Source organism: Pseudophryne corroboree, chromosome 1 (assembly GCF_028390025.1).
Source record: "Pseudophryne corroboree isolate aPseCor3 chromosome 1, aPseCor3.hap2, whole genome shotgun sequence".
Lineage (NCBI taxonomy): Eukaryota > Metazoa > Chordata > Amphibia > Anura > Myobatrachidae > Pseudophryne > Pseudophryne corroboree.
The window spans coordinates 1,135,841,525-1,135,857,519 of record NC_086444.1 but is presented as its reverse complement, the minus strand read 5'-3'; the positions used below and the strand labels follow the sequence as shown (position 1 = coordinate 1,135,857,519).

Here is a 15,995-nt window from a genome sequence, read left to right as displayed (position 1 = left end):
CAACTTGCACATTCTGTGGCAGGCTTGCCACAACCTAAATCTGTCAAGGCCCATTCCACAAGGAAAGTGGGCTCATCCTGGGCGGCTGCCCGGGGAGTCTCGGCATTACAACTCTGCCGAGCTGCTACTTGGTCAGGGGCAAACACGTTTGCAAAATTCTACAAATTTGATACCCTGGCTGAGGAGGACCTTGAGTTCTCTCATTCGGTGCTGCAGAGTCATCCGCACTCTCCCGCGCGTTTGGGAGCTTTGGTATAATCCCCATGGTCCTGACGGAGTCCCCAGCATCCACTTAGGACGTTAGAGAAAATAAGAATTTACTTACCGATAATTCTATTTCTCGTAGTCCGTAGTGGATGCTGGGCGCCCATCCCAAGTGCGGATTGTCTGCAATACTTGTACATAGTTATTGTTACAAAAAAATCGGGTTATTTGTTGTGAGCCGTCTGTTCAGAGGCTCCTACGTTTTGTCATACTGTTAACTGGGTTCAGATCACAAGTTATACGGTGTGATTGGTGTGGCTGGTATGAGTCTCACCCGGGGTTCAATATCCTTCCTTATTGTGTACGCTCGTCCGGGCACAGTATCCTAACTGAGGCTTGGAGGAGGGTCATAGAGGGAGGAGCCAGTACACACCACCTAATCCTAAAGCTTTATTTTTGTGCCCTGTCTCCTGCGGTGCCGCTATTCTCCATGGTCCTGACGGAGTCCCCAGCATCCACTACGGACTACGAGAAATAGAATTATCGGTAAGTAAATTCTTAAAATATATATATATATATATATATATATATATATATATATATATATATATATATATATATATATATATGCAGCCATAGGGGAAAACACTCTGTATAGTGATATCCCTGTGTTATATAGCGCCCTGGTGTGTGCTGGCATACTCTCCCTCTGTCTCCCCAAAGGGCTTTGTGGGGTCCTGTCCTCTGAAAGAGCATTCCCTGTGTGTCTGCTGTGTGTCGGTACTGCTGTGTCGACATGTATGATGAGGATAATGATGTGGAGGCGGAGCAAATGCCTGTGAATGTGATGTCACCCCCTGCAGGGTCGACACCAGTGTGGATGGACTTATGGAAGGAATTACGTGACAGTGTCAGCTCCTTACATAAAAGGTTTGACGACATAGGACAGCCGGCTACTCAGCTTGTGCCTGTCCAAGCGTCTCAAATGTCATCAGGGGCTGTAAAACGCCCGCTACCTCAGATGACAGATACAGATGTCGACACGGATGCCGACTCCAGTGTCGACGATGATGAGACGAGTGTACCCTCCAATAGATCCACCCGTTATATGATTGAGGCTATGAAAAATGTATTACACATTTCTGATGATACCCCAGGTACCACAAAAAAGGGTATTATGTTTGGTGAGAAAAAACTACCAGTAGTTTTTCCTGCATCTGATGAACTAAATGAGGTGTGTGAGGAAGCGTGGACTTCCCCAGATAAGAAATTGATCTCGTTTCCACAGCTACTGCTGGGAAATCGACCTTTTTGCCACAGGCTACCCCACAGCAAAAGAAGGCACCGTATTATCAAGTACAGTCCTTTCGGCCCCAGAAAAATAAGCGGGCTAGAGGCTCATCCTTTCTGCCGAGGGGCAGAGGAAGGGGGAAAAAGCTGCAGGACACAGCTAGTTCCCAGGAGCAGAAGTCCTCCCCTGCGTCCGGTAAGTCCACAGCATGACGCTGGGGCTGCTCAGGCGAAATCGGGAACGGTGGGGGCACGTCTCAGGTTTTTCAGCACACAGTGGGCTCTCTCACAAGTGGATCCCTGGGTCCTTCAAGTAGTATCTCAGGGGTACAGGCTGGAATTCGAGACGTCCCCCCCCCCCCCCCCCCCCCCCGCCGTTTCCTAAAATCTGCCTTGCCGGCAACTCCCTCTGCCAGGGAGGCAGTGTTGGTGGCTATTCAAAAACTGTATTCACAGAAGGTGATTGTCAAGGTACCCCTCCTTCAGCAAGGAAAGGGTTACTACTCCACAATGTTTGTGGTACCGAAACCGGACGGTTCGGTGAGACCCATCTTAAATTTAAAAGCCTTGAACACTTATATCAAAAGGTTCAAGTTCAAGATGGAATCGCTCAGGGCGGTTATTGCGAGCCTGGAGGAGGGGGATTACATGGTATCCCTGGACATCAAGGATGCGTACCTGCATGTCCCCATTTACCCTCCGCACCAGGAGTACCTCAGATTTGTGGTACAGGACTGTCACTATCCGTTCCAGACGCTGCCGTTTGGGTTATCCACGGCACCGAGGGTCTTTACCAAGGTAATGGCCGAAATGATGATACTCCTTCGCAAGAAGGGAGTTTTAATTATCCCATACTTGGACGATCTCCTGATAAAGGCGAGGTCCAAAGAACAGTTGATAGTGGGGGTGGCACTTTCTCAGGAAGTGCTACAACAGCACGGCTGGATTCTAAACATTCCAAAGTCACAGCTGGTCCCGACGACACGTCTTCTGTTCCTGGGAATGATTCTGGACACAGACCAGAAAAGAGTGTTTCTTCCACTGGAAAAAGCCGAGGAATTGTCATCTCTGTTCAGAGACATCCTAAAACCAGGAAAAGTGTCGGTACATCAATGCACACGAGTCCTGGGAAAAATGGTAGCTTCATACGAAGCAATTCCATTCGGAAGGTTCCACGCAAGGACGTTCCAGTGGGACCTGTTGGACAAATGGTCCGGGTCCCATCTCCAGATGCAACAGCGGATAACCCTTTCGGCCAGAACCAGGGTGTCGCTGCTGTGGTGGCTGCAGAGGGCTCATCTACTAGAGGGCCGCAGATTCGGAATACAGGACTGGGTCCTGGTGACCACGGATGCCAGCCTTCGGGGCTGGGGGGCAGTCACAAAGGGAAGAAATTTCCAAGGACTGTGGTCAAATCAGGAGATTTCTCTTCACATAAATATCCTGGAGCTAAGGGCCATTTACAATGCCCTAAGCCAGGCAAGACCCCTGCTTCAAAACCAGCCGGTACTGATCCAGTCAGACAACATCACGGCGGTCGCCCATGTAAACAGACAGGGCGGCACGAGAAGCAGGATGGCGATGGCAGAAGCCACAAGGATTCTCAGATGGGCAGAGAATCATGTGTTAGCACTGACGGCAGTGTTCATTCCGGGAGTGGACAACTGGGAAGCAGACTTCCTCAGCTGGCACGACCTCCACCCGGGAGAATGGGGACTTCATCCAGAAGTCTTCCAAATGCTGGTCAACCGGTGGGAAAAACCACAGGTAGACATGATGGTGTCCCGCCTCAACAAGAAGTTGAAAAGATATTGCGCCCGGTCAAGAGACCCTCAGGCGATAGCGGTGGACGCTCTAGTGACACCATGGGTGTACCAGTCGGTTTATGTGTTTCCTCCTCTACCTCTCATACCCAAGGTACTGAGAATAATAAGAAGGCGAGGAGTGAAAACCATACTCATGGTTCCGGATTGGCCAAGAAGAGCTTGGTACCCGGAACTTCAAGAGATGCTTACAGAGGACCCTTGGCCTCTGCCGCTCAGACAAGACCTGCTGCAGCAGGGACCCTGTCTGTTCCAAGACTTACCGCGGCTGCGTTTGACGGCATGGCGGTTGAACACCGGATCCTGAAGGAAAAGGGTATTCCGGAGGAAGTCATCCCTACCCTGATCAAAGCCAGGAAGGATGTCACCGCAAGACATTATCACCGCATTTGGCGAAAATATGTTGCTTGGTGTGAGGCCATGAAGGCCCCGACGGAGGAATTTCAACTGGGTCGATTCCTGCACTTCCTGCAAGCAGGGGTGACGTTGGGCCTCAAATTGGGGTCCATAAAGGTCCAGATTTCGGCTCTGTCGATTTTCTTCCAAAAAGAACTGGCTTTACTGCCCGAAGTTCAGACTTTTGTCAAAGGAGTACTGCATGTTCAGCCTCCTTTTGTGCCCCCAGTGGCACCTTGGGATCTCAATGTGGTTTTGGCATTCCTGAAATCGTATTGGTTCGAACCACTTAAGACTGTGGATTTAAAATATCTCACGTGGAAAGTGGTCATGCTGTTGGCCCTGGCGTCGGCCAGGCGGGTTTCAGAATTGGCGGCTTTGTCTTGTAAAAGCCCTTATCTGATTTTCCATATGGATAGGGCAGAATTGAGGACTCGTCCTCAGTTTCTCCCAAAGGTGGTCTCAGCTTTTCACTTGAACCAACCTATTGTGGTGCCTGCGGCTACTAGGGACTTGGAGGATTCCAAGTTGCTGGACGTAGTCAGGGCCCTAAAAATTTATATTTCCAGGACGGCTGGAGTCAGAAAGACTGACTCGCTGTTTATCCTGTATGCACCCACCAAGCTGGGTGCTCTTGCTTCTAAGCAGTCTATTGCGCGCTGGATTTGTAGCACTATTCAGCTGGCGCATTCTGCGGTAGGCTTACCGCAGCCTAAATCTGTAAAAGCCCATTCCACACGGAAGGTGGGCTCATCTTGGGCGGCTGCCCGAGGGGTCTCGGCTTTACAACTTTGCCGAGCAGCTACTTGGTCGGGGGCAAACACGTTTGCAAAATTCTACAAATTTGATACCCTGGCTGAGGAGGACCTGGAATTCTCTCATTCGGTGCTGCAGAGTCATCCGCACTCTCCCGCCCGTTTGGGAGCTTTGGTATAATCCCCATGGTCCTTACGGAGTCCCCAGCATCCACTAGGACGTCAGAGAAAATAAGAATTTACTCACCGGTAATTCTATTTCTCGTAGTCCGTAGTGGATGCTGGGCGCCCATCCCAAGTGCGGATTGTCTGCAATACCTGTACATAGTTATTGTTACAAATATCGGGTTTTGTTGTGAGCCATCTTTTCAGAGGCTCCATTTGTTATCATACTGTTAACCGGGGTTCCTATCACGTGTTACATGGTGTGATTGGTGTGGCTGGTATGAGTCTTACCCGGGATTCAAAAATCCTTCCTTATTGTGTCAGCTCTTCCGGGCACAGTTCCTAACTGAGGCTTGGAGGAGGGTCATAGGGGGAGGAGCCAGTGCACACCAGATAGTCCTAAATCTTTGTATAGAGTGCCCAGTCTCCTGCGGAGCCCGTCTATTCCCCATGGTCCTTACGGAGTCCCCAGCATCCACTACGGACTACGAGAAATAGAATTACAGGTGAGTAAATTCTTATTTTTAATCAGCAGTCTGCTTGTGTGTATTAATCGCTTAGCCGTGTGAAAAAGACGCATTTTCAGCAAAAAAAAATAAAAAAGCCTGACGTTAGCAAAGTAGCATGGGAATTACCGGCTCACTCACACCAGGCATCTTGCATGTATGAGGGCACATCTGTAATAATAGGAATGGTGCCCCAGTAGTCAAATTAAACTACTGCATGATTGGCAAGAATTGCCCAGATTGCTGGCATTATTAGGCCCTCACGGCATGTCCGGGGATAAGATCTGTTGAATTTAAGTGTCTTCTCAGGACTTTTAGACTCTCGTTCTTGTGTTTTCCAGGATAAGTACAAGCGAGCGCTGGCGGACACAGAGAATTTGAGATTGAGGAGTCAAAAGTTAGTGGAAGACGCAAAGTTATACGGTGAGTTTAGCTAAACATATGGGGTATCTGGTTTATCACATCTTACTACAGGGGGTCTTGGTAGGTAAATGCTGGATTTCATCATGGGATTGGTTATCTGAAAAACTCTGGGGCCAGATGTAACCGCCTGCAATAGTAATAGCTGCAGAGCGTGCCGTTATTTCCCAATTATTACTGCACCGTGTAAAAACAAACAAACTACCACCTATTACTATAGACTGTATATACACATATACAACATATAGACTTGTGTGTAATCTAAAGTGTGTGTTCTTTACTTTGTCTCAATGCCTATTTGAGTGAATATACCGTATACCTTTTGTTTGTTTATTCTAAAATCTTACACCTGTAACCCCTGTAATAAACAATGTGTATTACAAGTCACCTTCAGAGCCATGTTCTCTGTAAGTGCTGAAGTCTGATAACTTCTAATATTATTTCTCTGATGTCCTAGTGGATGCTGGGTACTCTGTAAGGACCATGGGGAATAGACAGGCTCCGCAGGAGACTGGGCACTCTAAAAGAAAGATTAGGTACTATCTGGTGTGCACTGGCTCCTCCCTCTATGCCCCTCCTCCAGACCTCAGTTAGAATCTGTGCCCGGCTCGAGCTGGTTGCACACTAGGGGCTCTCCTGAGCTTCTAGTAAAGAAAGTATTTGTTAGGTTTTTTATTTTCAGTGAGATCTGCTGGCAACAGACTCACTGCTACGAGGGACTTAGGGGAGAGAAGCGAAAATACCTGCTTGCAGCTAGCTTGGGCTTCTAGGCTACTGGACACCATTAGCTCCAGAGGGATCGAACACAGGCCCAGCCTCGGTCGTCCGGTCCCGGAGCCACGCCGCCGTCCCCCTTGCAGAGCCAGAAGCAAGAAGAACATCCTGGAAATCGGCGGCTGAAGACTCCGGTCTTCGTTAAGGTAGCGCACAGCACTGCAGCTGTGCGCCATTGCTCCCTATGCACACCACATACTCCGGTCACTGATGGGTGCTGGGGGGGGGGGGGGGGGGCGCCCTGGGCTGCAATTAGAGTACCTTACATGGCGAACTGCACATAATATAGTCTAATAAACTATATATGTGCAAAAATCCCCCGCCATAATATAAATATAAGAGCGGGAGAAGTCCGCCGAGAAGGGGGCGGGGCTATCTCCCTCAGCACACTGGCGCCATTTCCTCTTCACAGCTCCGCTGGAAGACAGCTCCCCAGGCTCTCCCCTGCAGTTTCCAGGCTCAAAGGGTAAAAAAGAGAGGGGGGGGCACTAAATTTAGGCGCAAACTGTATTTGTAAAGCTGCTATAGGGAAAATCACTTTGTGTTAGTGTAAATCCCTGATTATATAGCGCTGTGGTGTGCTGGCATACTCTCTCTGTCTCCCCAAAAGACTTTGTGGGGTCCTGTTCTCAGTCAGAGCATTCCGTGTGTGTGTGCGGTGTGTCGGTACGGCTGTGTCGACATGTTTGATGAGGAGGCTTATGTGGAGGCGGAGCAGGTGCCGATAAATGTGATGTCACCCCCTGTGGGGTCGACACCAGAGTGGATGGATATGTGGAAGGTTTTACAGGGACAGCCGGCTTCTCAGCCAGTGCCTGCCCAGGCGTCTCAAAGGCCATCAGGGGCTCAAAAACGCCCGCTACCTCAGATGGCAGACACAGATGTCGACACGGAGTCTGACTCCAGTGTCGACGAGGATGAGACATATACATAATCCACAAGGGGCATCCGTTGCATGATTACGGCAATGAAAAATGTGTTACACATTTCTGACATTAACCCAGGTACCACTAAAAAGGGTATTATGTTTGGGGAGAAAAAGCAGCCAGTGTTTTTTCCCCCATAAGATGAGTTGAATGAAGTGTGTGAAGAAGCGTGGGGTTCCCCCGATAAGAAACTGGTAATTTCTAAAAAGTTACTGATGGCGTACCCTTTCCCGCCAGAGGATAGGTCACGTTGGGAGATATCTCCTAGGATGGATAAGGCGCTCACACGCTTGTCAAAAAAGGTGGCACTGCCGCCTCAGGATACGGCCGCCTTGAAGAAGCCTGCTGATAGAAAGCAGGAGGCTATCCTGACGTCTGTATATACACACTCAGGTACTATACTGAGACCTGCAATTGCTTCAGCATGGATGTGTAGTGCTGCTGCAGCGTGGTCTGATACCCTGTCAGATAATATTGATACCCTCGAAAGGGATACTATTTTGCTAACCATAGAGCATATTAAAGACGTCGTCTTTTATATATGAGGGATGCACAGAGGGATATTTGCCGGCTGGCATCTAGAATTAATGCAATGTTCATTTCTGCCAGGAGGGTAATATGGACCCGGCAGTGGACAGGTGATTCTGATTCTAAAAGGCACATGGAGGTTTTGCCTTATAAGGGTGAGGAATTATTTGGGGATGGTCTCTCGGACCTCGTATCCACAGCAACAGCTGGGAAATCGACATTTTTACCTCAGGCTCCCTCACAACCTAAGAAAGCACCGTACTATCAGGTACAGTCCTTTCGGCCTCAGAAAGGCAAGCGGATCAAAGGTGCTTCCTTTCTGCCCAGAGGCAGGGGGAGAGGGAAAAAGCAGCACCAGACAGCCAGTTCCCAGGAACAAAAATCCTCCCCTGCTTTTACTAAGTCCACCGCATGACGCTGGGGCTCCACAGACGGAGCCAGGTGCGGTGAGGTCGCGTCTCCGGAACTTCAGCGACCGGTGTGGTTTGCTCACAGGTGGATCTCTGGGTTCTACAAGTGGTATCTCAGGGATACAAGCTGGAATTCGAGGCGTCTCCCCCTCGCCGTTACCTCAAATCAGCCTTGCCAGCTACTCCCCAGGACAGGGAGGTAGTACTGGCGGCAATTCACAAGCTGTACCTCCAGCAGGTGATAATAAAAGTTCCCCTCCTTCAACAGGGACGGGGTTACTATTCCACAATGTTTGTGGTACCGAAACCAGACGGTTCGGTGAGACCCATTCTAAATTTGAAATCCTTGAACACTTATATAAGGAAGTTCAAGTTCAAAATGGAATCGCTCAGGGCGGTTATTGCAAGCCTGGAAGAGGGAGATTACATGGTATCACTGGACATCATGGATGCTTACCTACATGTCCCCATTTACCCACCTCACCAGGAGTACCTCAAGGTTGTGGTACAGAACTGCCATTACCAATTTCAGACGTTGCCGTTTGGTCTGTCCACGGCACCGAGGGTGTGTTCCAAGGTAATGGCCAAAATGATGATACTCCTTCGAAAGAAGGGAGTTATAATTATCCCGTACTTGGACGATCTCCTTATAAAGGCAAGGTCCAAGGAGCGGTCGTTGATCGGAGTAGCACTATCTCAGGAAGTGCTACAACAGCACGGCTGGATTCTGAATATCCCAAAGTCGCAGCTGGTTCCTACGACGCGTCTGCTGATATTGGGCATGTTTCTGGACACAGAACAGAAGAAGGTGTTTCTCCCGGAGGAGAAGGCCAAGGAGTTGTCATCTCTGGTCAGAGACCTCCTGAAACCAAAAGAGGTGTCGGTGCATCATTGCACGCGAGTCCTGGAAAAGATGGTAGCTTCTTACGAAGCAATTCCCTTCGGCAGGTTCCATGCAAGGAACTTTCAGTGGGACCTGTTAGACAAGTGAGGATCGCATCTTCAGATGCATCGGCTGATCACCCTGTCCCCGAGGGCCAGGGTGTCTCTGCTGTGGTGGCTGCAGAGTGCTCATCTTCTCGAGGGCCGCAGATTCGGCATTCAGGACTGGGTCCTGGTGACCACGGATGCAAGCCTCCGAGGTTGGGGAGCAGTCACTCAGGGAAGAAATTTCCAAGGACAATGGTCGAGTCAGGAGACTTCCCTACACATAAATATTCTGGACCTAAGGGCCATTTACAATGCCCTAAGGCAAGCAGAACCCCTGCTTCAAAACCAGCCGGTGCTGATTCAGTCAGACAACATCACGGCTGTCGCCCATGTAAACCGACAAGGCGGCACAAGAAGCAGGATGGCGTTGGCAGAAGCCCCAAGGATTCTCCGATGGGCGGAGTATCACGTGCGAACACTGTCAGCAGTGTTCATTCCGGGTGTGGAAAACTAGGAAGCAGACTTACTCAGCAGGCACGACCTCCACCCGGGAGAGTGGGGACTTCATCCAGAAGTCTTCACGCAGATTGTGAACCGTTGGGAACGGCCACAGGTGGACATGATGGCGTCCCGCCTCAACAAAAAAGCTAAAGTATTGCGCCGGGTCAAGAGACCCTCAGGCGATAGCTGTGGACGCACTAGTGACACCGTGGGTGTACCAGTCGGTTGATGTGTTCCCTCCTCTTCCTCTCATACCCAAGGTACTGAGGATAGTAAGTAAAAGAGGAGTAAGAACTATACTCGTAGTTCCGGATTGGCCAAGAAGAACTTGGTACCCAGAACTACAAGAAATGTTCTCGGAGGACCCATGGCCTCTGTCTCTCAGACAGGACCTGTTACTGCAGGGGCCCTGTCTGTTCCAAGACTTACCGCGGCTGCGTTTGAAGGCTTGGCGGTTGAACGCCGGATCCTAACGGAAAAGGGCATTCCAGATGAAGTGATTCCTACGCTGTTAAAGGCTAGGAAAGACGCTGCCTGAAGTTCAGGCGTTGTTACGGGAGTGCTGCATATTCAGCCCCCTTTTGTGCCTCCAGTGGCACCTTGGGATCTCAACGTGGTGTTGGATTTCCTAAAATCACATTGTTTTGAGCCACTTCAGAACGTGGAGTTGAAGTATCTCACGTGGAAAGTGGTCATATATATATTTGGCCTTGGCTTCGGCTAGGCGTGTGTCAGAATTGGCGGCTTTGTCATGTGAAAGCCCTTATCTGATCTTCCATATGGACAGGGCTGAATTGAGGACTCGTCCCCAATTCCTCCCTAAGGTGGTATCAGCGTTTCATTTGAACCAACCTATTGTGGTGCCTGCAGCTACTCAGGACTTTGAGGCCTCCAAGTTGCTGGATGTAGTCCGGGCCCTGAAAATCTATGTTTCCAGGACGGCTAGAGTCAGAAATACTGACTCGCTGTTATCCTGCATGCACCCAACAAGCTGGGTGCTCCTGCTTCTAAGCAGTCTACTGCTCGCTGGATCTGTAGCACGATTCAACTTGCACATTCTGCGGCTGGACTGCCGCATCCTAAATCAGTAAAAGCCCATTCCACGAGGAAGGGGGCTCTTCTTTGGCGGCTGCCCAAGGGGTCTCGGCATTACAACTTTGCCGAGCTGCTACCTGGTCGGGGTCAAACACGTTTGCAAAATTCTACAAGTTTGATACCCTGGCTGAGGAGGACCTTGAGTTTGCTCATGCGGTGCTGCAGAGTCATCCGCACTCTCCCGCCCGTTTGGGAGCTTTGGTATAATCCCCATGGTCCTTACGGAGTACCCAGCATCCACTAGGACGTCATAGAAAATAAGAATTTACTCACCGGTAATTCTATTTCTCGTAGTCCGTAGTGGATGCTGGGAGCCCGTCCCAAGTGCGGACTCTCTGCAATACGTGTATATAGTTATTGCTTAACTAAAGGGTTTTGTTATGAGCCATCTGCTAATGAGGCTGATTTGTTGTTCATACTGTTAACTGGGTATAGTTATCACAAGTTGTACGGTGTGATTGGTGTGGCTGGTATGAGTCTTACCCTGGATTCCAAATCCTTTCCTTGTAGTGTCAGCTCTTCCGGGCACAGTTTCCCTAACTGAGGTCTGGAGGAGGGGCATAGAGGGAGGAGCCAGTGCACACCAGATAGTACCTAATCTTTCTTTTAGAGTGCCCAGTCTCCTCCGGAGCCCGTCTATTCCCCATGGTCCTTACGGAGTACCCAGCATCCACTACGGACTACGAGAAATAGAATTACCCGTGAGTAAATTCTTATTTTATAGCAGAGGGACCAGTCATGCATATAAGCACACCATTCCTTGTTTAAAAGCCAATTTCTGCTGCGGGGTACATACACTGGACTCCACAAGGATAGACATAGGGGTGCAGAGTAGGATCTTGATCCGAGGCACCAACAGGCTAAAAAGCTTTGACTGTTCCCAGAATGCATAACCCCGCCTCCCTGCACAGGAGCTCAGTTTTGTAGTTGGTGCCGCAGATAGCAGGCACATAACAGAGGGGCGGCTCTGGGCAGCCCTGAGAAAAGTGAAGACTTCAAGGGCAGCAGCAGTGTGTACATGTCTTGTGACATTCACTGCTGCAGCTCTATCTCTCCCCAGCGGCGATGTACACTCCCGAGCCCTGGTTGCCGGGTAACTACAGCAGGAGGCTCCGGTTTTCTTCTATGGTCAGGCACACACGACGGGGGCTCTCCGGGATCGCGTGGCAGCGCTTCGGGAGGAGGTGAGTGGGTCCCGCTCGCGGGACCCGTACTTTATCGCGATCCGGCGCGGTCAGTGGGAGGCAGGCCGCGCGTGCTGGCGGTGGACACTGTGGCAGTACAGGCGATCCCACTAGATCACCAGGGCATGGGTGCAGGTCAGGTTTTCCTTTAAAACCGTTTTACTAGTAGCCCGCAGTACCCGGTGGTTTTGCCAGCAGGGGGATAAGGCTTAGACCTGGAGCCCCTCCCCCAGCCCCAGGGCGCCATTTCCAGCAAATGTTCCGCCCTGGAGCTGCATATCTGTCTCTCCCTCACTCCCTGTCAGTGTTTGGGCGCCATTTCTCTCAGCTACACTGTTCCTGGGACTGCTTGGGCAAATCCTCCTGTGTAAAAGCCGCCTGGTTGTCAGCGCTGTGACTTTACATGACGCTTAAGTATTCTACCTGTCAATTAGACAGTGTTAGTTAAGAGAGAGTGCATTTAGTCATGGTTCTCTAGTACAATTACCCTGTGATATACATCCAGTTCTTACTGTGCAGTGTTATATCTATTAACTACATAGCTATATCAGCTGGTCCAGTGCAGTATTAATGTTAGTAATAACCTCTGCATTGTACAACTGTGACTATATGTGTGTGCATTAGCTTGCTGAGTTGTTTCCATTTCGTGTCTCTCACTCAACTTGCTATCCCTATATTCTATAACCTGAGGGGGCTTGGTGCGTCAGGTTTTTAAAATTATATAGGATTTTCACAAGATATACTCTGATACGTATTTTTCCTCTGTGAGTTTAGTCACCATATCTCTCCTATATCTCTGCTTGTGCTGACTACACTGCACAGGGGTTTGGGTAAGAGGTATTGTGCTGCTGCCAATTGTACTGTGTTACCTGATACTGCAAGTTATATCATGTCTGCTTCTGAAAAGGTAACGGTTCTGGGGCTGAACACACTGCCGGTGTTGCTGAAGCCACAGATCCCTATGAGGAGACTATAGCAGTTGTGGGCTCTGGTTCTGGGGGCTCCTTGCCCCCCATTGGGACTGTGTTAACGGAGGTACATAATGACCCACCGTGGGCTGCTTTTTCCACGCTTCTACATATGCTAGTTAATAAACTAACACCCCCTATGTGACCCCCTATGCCGGTGCAACCGTATGTGGTCCCTGCAGCTAACAATTTATCTGCCCAATTGAAGAAGTTGAACCAGTCCCTGACTACTAAAAAGTCTGACCCTCGCTCGCCTAAGACCAAGGGGTCCTCTAAGCGAGCTCTTATCTCCTCACAATCCACTGCTGTCACTGACACCTCGTCTGATGAAGATGGCACTTACACTGACCCCACAGATAATGCTGATGGGGAGGGTAGTTCACATGTGGATGTTCCTGATCTTTTGGAGGCTATTAAGTTAATTTTACAGATTACGGATGATCCCGAGCCATCCGTCCCTCCTAAGAAACCAGATAGGTTCAAGCGTCAGAAGGTGGTTAAACAAGTTTTCTCTTACGTCCTAGAAGATGCTGGGGACTCCGTAAGGACCATGGGGTATAGACGGGCTCCACAGGAGATAGGGCACCTAAAAAGAACTTTGACTATGGGTGTGCACTGGCTCCTCCCTCTATGCCCCTCCTCCAGACCTCAGTTGGAATCTGTGCCCAGAGGAGAAAGGGTACACTGCAGAGAGCTCTCCAGAGTTTTCTGTTTTAAAAGAATTTTGTTAGGTTTTTTATTTTCAGGGAGTCCTGTTGGCAACAGGCTCCCTGCATCGTGGGACTGAGGAGAGAGAAGCAGGGCTGGCTTTACGGTTGGGCTCTGTTTCTAGGCTACTGGACACCATTAGCTCCAGAGGGTGTCGGAACACAGGTCTCACCTGGGGTTCGTCCCGGAGCCGCGCCGCCGTCCTCCTCACAGATGCCTAAGATAGAAGCCGGGTGAGTATGAGAAGGCAGAAGACATCAGGCAGCAGAAGACATCAGATCTTCATGAGGTAAGGCGCGCAGCGGTAAGCTGCGTGCCATTGCTCCCATTATACACACACAGAGCAGCACTGAAGGGTGCAGGGCGCTGGGGGGGGGGCGCCCTGGGCAGCAATATTCCTCACTTCTGGGCATGTTAAGATGGATTAGGCTGCGGAGGCAGTAAATCCAAGAATCCCCCGCCATTTTAATAAATAAAGCACTGGGACCGAAGCCCGCCGTCGGGTGGGCGGGGCTTGATCCTCAGCACTAACCAGCGCCATTTTCTCCACAGAAGCTGCATGCTGAACGCTGGCTCCCTGGTCTCTCCCCTGCTGAACTTCACAGGCTGGAAAAAAGAGGAGGGGGGCACATTGGCGACGCAGTGAGTGGGAATTGGAATATTATTATATAAAAAAGCGCTATCTGGTCATATTTCTCTAACGTCCTAGTGGATGCTGGGGACTCCGTAAGGACCATGGGGAATAGACGGGCTCCGCAGGAGGCTGGGCACTGTAAGAAAGATTTAGTACTACTGGTGTGCACTGGCTCCTCCCTCTATGCCCCTCCTCCAGACCTCAGTTAGAATCTGTGCCCGGACAGAGCTGGGTGCATTTTAGTGAGCTCTCCTGAGCTTGCTAATAAGAAAGTATTTTAGTTAGGTTTTTTTATTTTCAGAGAGCTTCTGCTGGCAACAGACTCTCTGCTACGTGGGACTGAGGGGAGAGAAGCAAACCTACTAACTGCGGCTAGGTTGCGCTTCTTAGGCTACTGGACACCATTAGCTCCAGAGGGATCGAACACAGGACCTGACCTTGTCGTCCGTTCCCGGAGCCGCGCCGCCGTCCCCCTCGCAGAGCCAGAAGTCAGAAGCCGGCGGGTTGAAGCAAGAAGACGTCAAAATCGGCGGCGGAAGACTCCTGTCTTCATATGAGGTAGCACACAGCACTGCAGCTGTCCGCCATTGCGCCCACACACTCCGGTCACTGTAGGGTGCAGGGCGCAGGGGGGGGCGCCCTGGGCAGCAATTGATTACCTCCTGGCAAAAAGCAGCATATATACAGTTGGACACTGTTATATGCATGAGCCCCCGCCATTAATTTTACACAATCGCGGGAAAAGCCGACCGCTGAGGGGGCGGGGCCTTCTTCCTCAGCACTCACCAGCGCCATTTTCTCTCCACAGCTCCGCTGAGAGGAAGCTCCCCAGGCTCTCCCCTGCAGAAGCACGATAGAGAGGGTGAAAAAGAGAGGGGGGGGCACATTTATTTGGCGTAAAAACAATATATACAGCAGCTACTGGGTTAACACTAAGTTACTGTGTGATTCCTGGGTCATACAGCGCTGGGGTGTGTGCTGGCATACTCTCTCTCTGTCTCCTTGTGGGGGAACTGTCTTCAAATAGAGCATCCCCTGGTGTGTGTTGTGTCGGTACGTGTGTGTCGACATGTCTGAGGTAAAAGGCTCCCCTAAGGAGGAGATAAAGCAAATATGTGTGAGAGGGTGTCTCCGTCGACAACGCCGACACCTGTTTGGATATGTGTAAGTGCTGAGGTGAATTTATTGCACAAAAGATTAGAGAACAGACAGGAAATCTACCCATGTCTGTCCCTATGTCACAGAGACCTTCAGAGTCTCACAATGCTCACTATCCAAAATAATAAACACTGATATCGACACGGAGTTTGACTCCAGTGTCGACTACGATAATGCAAAGTTACAGCCAAGAGGGCTAAAAGATATTCAATATATGATATTGAAATAAAAGATGATTTGCATATCTCTGATGACTCATTTGTCCCTGACACAAGGGTACACATGTTAAGGGGAAGAAAGCTGAGGTAAATTTCCCTCCTCTCATGAGGGAAAAAGAGCGTGAATCTCCAGACAAGAGACTGCAGCTTCCCACAAAAAATTCTCAGGCAGTATCCTTTCCCCACTAGGGCCAGGATGTGATGGGAATCTTCCCCTAGGGTGTCACGTTTGCACAGAAGGTAGCACTTGCTATTCTCAGGGATCCTGCAGATAGCGTGCACATTCTAGTACACTACTCAGACCGGCGATTGTGTCGGCATGGGTTTATAGCGCTGTGGCAGCGTGGACAGGTACCTTATCAGCAGAGATGGAGAGCCTAGTATGTGTGTGTGTATATATAT

At 50.0% G+C, this 15,995-nt stretch overlaps 1 protein-coding gene across 1 annotated transcript in view; it reads left to right on the top strand.

Moving 5' to 3' along the window:
- Positions 1-15,995, top strand: part of GRPEL1 (GrpE like 1, mitochondrial) — a 46,234-nt gene that overhangs the window by 13,365 nt on the left and 16,874 nt on the right. The window contains exon 3 of the mRNA XM_063923828.1: positions 5,481-5,562. Coding sequence (XP_063779898.1) covers positions 5,481-5,562 — 82 coding nt within the window. The remainder of the gene's footprint in view (positions 1-5,480; positions 5,563-15,995) is intronic.